General features: G+C 44.2%; 1 protein-coding gene across 9 annotated transcripts in view; it reads left to right on the top strand.

Moving 5' to 3' along the window:
• Positions 1-6,197, top strand: part of SCUBE2 (signal peptide, CUB domain and EGF like domain containing 2) — an 85,377-nt gene that overhangs the window by 21,378 nt on the left and 57,802 nt on the right. For all 9 annotated transcript variants that reach the window (XM_032240698.1, XM_032240694.1, XM_032240696.1 and 6 more), the window contains 2 exons: positions 1,888-2,004; positions 2,751-2,840. In XM_032240698.1, coding sequence (XP_032096589.1) covers positions 1,888-2,004; positions 2,751-2,840 — 207 coding nt within the window. The remainder of the gene's footprint in view (positions 1-1,887; positions 2,005-2,750; positions 2,841-6,197) is intronic.

The raw sequence follows: 6,197 nt of genomic DNA, 5'->3' as shown, positions 1-6,197 counted from the left end.
TGTAGTTTTAGTAGAGATGGGGTTTCACCATGTTGACCAGGATGGTCTCGATCTCTTGACCTCGTGATCCACCCGCCTCGGCCTCCCAAAGTGCTGGGATTACAGGCTTGAGCCACCGCGCCCGGCTTAAGCAGCAGGTTCTGACAGGCTCTTAGGGCCCCTCAAAGTCAGGCTGTCCTTGGGGGCTTCCAGTGGGCTAAGCAGAGTGGAGACCACTTATCCCACCTCGAGATCTCTGAAAGGAGTACCCAGGCCCTCCAAGACTCCCTGTGGGGTGAGACCCTTAACATTTCAAAGTCTTTCAGGGGACAGTTGCTGAAGGGGGAGCGCCTATAAGCTTGTTTTTAAAGACTTTAAATGTCTTTAAGATAGCACTGCTCAAATAATGTTATAATATTTGAGGAATTAATAAAGAAAATATAAGATCTACAATCTCACCACATAACCAGCTGTTTCAATTTTTCATATTCCTATTTAGTTGTTGTTTGTATGCATACACAATTTTTACATACCTATAATCACAGGACACCACAAATATGTAATTAGTTCTTTTAAATTAGAAAAATTACAAAGGGCCTATGTAAAATGCAAATACTCCAAAGCATATAAAGAAAACATCGCCTGTAATCCCAGCACTTTGGGAGGCTGAGGTGGGAGGATCACCTGAGGTCGGGAGTTTGAGACCAGCCTGACCAACATGGAGAATCTCTGTCTCTACTAAAAATAAAAAATTTAGCCAGGTGTAGTGACGAGCGCCTGTAATCCCAGCTACTCAGGAGGCTGAGGCAGGATTGCTTGAACCAGGGAGGCGACGGTTGCAGTGAGCTGAGATCGTGCCATTGCAGTCCAGCCTGGGTGACAGAGTGAGACTCCATCTAAAAGAAAAAAAAAAAGAAAAGAAAACCTGCAGTTTCCTCCCTCCCGTTTCCCTTGCCAGAAGTAAACATGGTTAACAGTTTGATGAGTAGATAGTTTTGTAGCTGGAATTTTTTTTTTTGGCCTATCATCAATGCATTCATACATAGTCTTAAAAATGACTGGTTAATGTCACATTAATTGTGTCCCGAATCATCCTGTGATTATCTTTCCTTCTAACTATCTAGATTGAATCTGATGAGAGAAATTCTGACATATATATATATATATATATATATATATATATATATATACACAAATTAAATATTGTCTGTTTTATTCCAGCATAAACTGCTATAGCATTTTCCAAAGCCCCCATACAGCTGTATTGATAGGTAAACTTCTCTAGATAGGACAAAGCAGTGGTCTAGAATCTCTTGGTATAATTTCCCTTTTATGATAAAAATCTCACCTGGGCATGGTGGCTCACGCCTGTAATCCTAGCACTTTGGGAGGCCAAGGCAGAAGGATCACAAGGTTAGGAGATCGAGACCATCCTGGCTAACACAGTGAAACCCCGTCTCTACTAAAAATACAAAAAAAAAAAAAAATAGCTGGTCGTGGTGGCACACACTTGTAATCCCAGCTACTTGCGAGGCTGAAGCAGGAAAATCACTTGAGCTTGGGAGGTGAAGGTTGCCGTGAGCTGAGATCGCACTACTGCACTCTAGCCTGGGCGACAGAGCCAGACTCCATCTCAAAAAAAAAAAACAAAAACTGCTCCCCGCAACTCTCCCATCTCCCTCTTCCTGTTTAAACCCATGTTTCAGCATTGCTACGATTTGCATTGTAACTGTCTGCTTACACAGACATCACAGGGTCTGACTCGGAGTTATCTCTTTCGTGCACCATGCCTGGCATGTGTTAGATGTGCAAATATTTGCAGAATGAAAATCAGAGTTTCTTTGAAGCAAACACAGCCCTGGGTGTGGAAATCTCAATGCTTTATGTATTGATTCATTTTGCTCTCAGTGACCTGTAACCATGGAAACGGTGGGTGCCAGCACTCCTGTGAAGATACAGCTGACGGCCCAGAGTGCAGCTGCCATCCACAGTACAAGATGCACACAGATGGGAGGAGCTGCCTTGGTGAGTGGTGACCCCAACACTGAGTGAGGGTCTGCCCCAGCCTGCCTGTCCTCTACCCCTACAGCCCTTCATGGTGTTTAGCACAGATTCAAGCTGTTTCTGGTGCATTTGCCACCCACCCCGCTCACGACGCCCCCAAACAGGCCCTGTGCTCCTTTGCATGCTGCAGTGGGATTGGTCTCGGCCTGCGGGGAGACCCTCTCTCCCGGTGTGACCTTGGAAAGCCCTTCCTCCTCTCCTGGACCAGGCTGCTCCTAATGCTGGTATTCTGGAGACTGGTACAACACATCCTAAGAGGCCAGGGCAACATGAAGTTAGAGCTGTTTGTGATTGTGCAGCACTTCTGGCCAGCAGGAGCCCTGGCTGCATATTTCTGTCGGGATGCCTGCCCTGCCCTTCACGGTGTGTCCTTCGCTAGCTCCGTTTTAGAGGTTTCCAGGCCCAAGGCTCTTTTTGTCCTGGACTCAGGGGACTGGAGTGAATCTGAAGCTTGCATTATAGTGTTTTTTTGGTCAGTGCAATATACTTCCAAAACCTTTCCGTGTTTAATGTTTGCTGAGGATCTAGGGCCCTTTAACATGCTGTGTCTCCCACAGAGCCTCATTATAACACATTTTTATTGTGTGAAGAGAGTCACATATCTTACATTGTTCTCATGTCTGGGATTTCAGCAAATGTGGTTGTACAGGGGATGAACAATCTAACTCATTCAGTCTGAGAACTGTGCTCTTTTGCTTCTCTTGTAGAGCGGGAGGACACTGCCCTGGAGGTGACAGAGAGCAATGCCACATCAGTGGTGGATGGGGATAAACGGGTGAAACGGCGGCTGCTTATGGGTAGGCGCCTTCACTCCTCACTTGGCCACTGCCATTGTCCCTTTCTCTTCCCAACTTATTGCATCAGACCTGAATTTGGGAGCCACATGCCCTCAGACCAGCTGGACTGGGGTGAGCAGCCCCTGTGAAGCCAGGGTGTATGTCCGTTCTTCACCAGTGCTGTTGCTTAATCACCAACTAAGCAAGACCCCTGGTTTCATGGCCATCAGAATAATCAGGTTAACATCCCAGCACAGCCCCCACCTAGCTGTAAGACTTGGCAAACTTCCCAGAGGCTCTGTCTTTTGGTCTTTCTTTGAAATGGATGTAATAGTCTACTTCTTAGGGCCAGTGTATTCATCCATTTTCAAACTGCCATACATAACTGCCTGAGACTGGGTAATTTATAAAGGAAAGAGGTGTAATTGACTCACAGTTCCACTTGGCTGGGGAGGCCTCAGGAAACTTACTCTCATGGTGGAAAGCAAAGCGGAAGCAAGGCACCTTCTTCACAAGGTGGCAGGAAGGAGAATAAATGCAGGAGGAACTACCAAACACTTGTAAAACCATGAGGTCTCATGAGAACACACTCATTATCATGAGAACAGCATGGGGGAAACCACCCCCATGATCCAATCACCTCCACCTGTTCTCTCCCTTAACACAAGGGGGTTATGGGGATTATAACTCAAGATGAGATTGGGTGAGGAAATAAAGCCTGACCATATCAGTCAGCATGCTCAATTAAAATAATAATATGCAAAGGTGCCCGGAGTCCAGTGCCTGGGACCGAGTGGGTGGGCAGTGAAGTCAGCTCTCTTCTTCTGAAGCAGCCTCTAGCTCAGAATGGTGGCTAGTCCTTTTTTGTGTCCACTGAGTCTTCTGTTTCTGACTCAGCTGATGATAATGGCGGAGAAATGAATGGAGACAGGCAGCACTTGACTGTCGGACAAGGGAAGGCCTGCCTGCAAGTCCAGCAGTCAGGCTGGAGACAAGCAGAAATAGAGGTGGTGGCCAGGGGGTGGGAGTCAGACAGATCCTTTGGTGCATTACTCCTTCTGGAGAAAGTTCGGCTCAACCTAAACAAAACCCATCTTTTGACAGTTTCTGGATTTAACAGTCGGGCAAGATATCATACAGCCATTGGTTACCAAGCAGGTAACCTTTCTGAGCTCTTTTCTGTTCTTTAGAAATTATCATTTTTCATTGTCTTAAGTGAAAATAGTACATATGAGTAACAAAGAAACTTAATTACTTTTAGGATTGTAATGAATTGCATCATTTCCTTGTCTCATAACTTCCCGTTTCCTCATCCCATTTGCCAGGGACAACAATATTCAATTCTTCTAGTTGTTTCTTCTTCTGATTCCTCCTCTCCCATATTTCTGAAAAATGAAGGTTATACAGTTATTGCTTTCCTTCTTACTTTCTTTCTTTTCTTTTCTTTTCTTTTTTTTTTTTTGAGACAGGGTCTAACTCTGTTGCCCTCAGGCTGGGGTGCTGTGGTGTGATCATGTCTCACTGCAACCTCCATCTCCCAGGCTCGAGGGATTCTCCCACCTCAGCCTCTTGAGTAGCTGGACAACAGGCATGCGCCACTGCACCTGGCTACTATTTGTATTTTTTGTAGAGAAGAGGTTTCGCCATGTTGTCCAGGCTGGTCTTGACTTCTGGGCTGAAGCAATCCGCCTACCTTGGCCTCTCAAAATATTTGGATTATACATGTGAGCCTTCATGCTTGGCCTTAGTTATTTCTTGATGTGTCTGTGAAAGACTAGGCTTTAGCTCTCACTGCTTTTCCACTCAAAACACACACACATCTGCTCTCTCCCTATACCCTTCATATAGTCTTCTCACGATTTAAGTCAATATTACGTGCTTACATTATTCTGACTTTGAATAGCTAAATATGATTCACCTGAGTTATGTAATGTGCTATTATATTTTCTTTGTTTACTTAGTTTTCTAAGTACCTCTTACCTGTTCTTTTACAAATTTCTGACATAAAGCTATAAAACACTTTTTAATGTGTTCAAATACAGTGTAGGTAACTTATCAATTCAATTTTCTTCGTAAAAAATTTCCTCGGAGGCTTCCAGCCTGCCCTAGCAGGGCCTGGATATCTTGGCTGAGTGCATGTCTCTCATCTGGGCATTTACCATCAGCCTACAATTCCTTTTGCCAGTCTCCTGTTGAGTGGACCCTTCATCTTGTCTCTTGTTAGTTTATCCAGTGAATGAGATAGAGGTATTTAAATATTTGCATGCCTGAAAATGCCTTTATATTCAATCTGCACTCTTTATTGAGAATTTTGGCACAGTGTAAAAGTCAGAATTGGAAAGAATTTTCCATCACTGTTTTGAAGTTAGTGCTCCATTGTTTTCAAGAAGGCAGTGTTGTTTTGAGAAGTTTAAACTCATTTTTATTCTTGATCCTTTGTATGAAGCCTGTGAAAGCTTCTCTCTGAACACTTCCAGGATCTTCTCCTTGTCCCCGGTGATCTGAAATTTTACAATAATGTTCCTTATTGTGGGATTTTGCCCACCTATTGTGAGCACTTTTCAATATGAACATTCAAGTCCCTTGGTTCTGAGAAATTTTCTTTCATTTTTTTTCTTTGACAAATTTCTTTTCGTGTGTGTGTGTGTTTTTTTTTTTGAGACAGCTCACTCTGTCGCCCAGCCTGGAGTGCAATGGTGCGATCTTGACTCACTGCAACCTCCGCCTCCTGGGTTCAAGCAATTATCCTGCCTCAGCCTCCCAAGTAGCTGAGACTAGTCACATACCACCATACTTGGCTAATTTTTAGTAGAGATGGGGTTTTGCCATGTTGGCCAGGCTGGTGTTGAACTTCTGGCCTCAAGTGATCCACTCGCCTTGGCCTCCCAAAGTGCTGGGATTACAGATGTGAGCTGCTGTGCCCATCTTCTTTGATAAATTTCTTCACTCCATTTTCACTGTCCTTTCCCTCTGGAACTCTTACTAGCCAGCTGTTGTGACTCCTGGATTGGCTCTCTAATTTTTTTTTCTTTTCTCTCCCTTGTATTTTTGTTCTTTCTCTTTTCTCTCCTTTATATTTTTGTTCTGCTTTCTAGGAGAGTTTTCATTTGTTTCTTCTAATCCTTCCATGGGATTCTTTAAAATTTTTCATTTTCATATTTTAATTTTTCGAGAATTACTTTGGTCTTTTGTTTTAGGAACCTACTCTTATTTCATGGATGCTTTTCTTATCTCCCTGAGGAAATTAATTATAAGATTTTAACTCCTCAGGCCGGGCGCGGTGGCTCACGCCTGTAATCCCAGCACTTTGGGAGGCCGAGGCGGGTGGATCACGAGGTCAAGAGATCGAGACCATCCTGGTCAACCTGGTGAAACCCC

This window comes from Sapajus apella, unplaced genomic scaffold (assembly GCF_009761245.1).
Source record: "Sapajus apella isolate SASKATOON/1434 unplaced genomic scaffold, GSC_monkey_1.0 scaffold47, whole genome shotgun sequence".
In the NCBI taxonomy this organism is placed as follows: domain Eukaryota; kingdom Metazoa; phylum Chordata; class Mammalia; order Primates; family Cebidae; genus Sapajus; species Sapajus apella.
The sequence above is the reverse complement of the archived record's forward strand: the minus strand, read 5'-3'. Positions and strand labels throughout refer to the sequence as shown.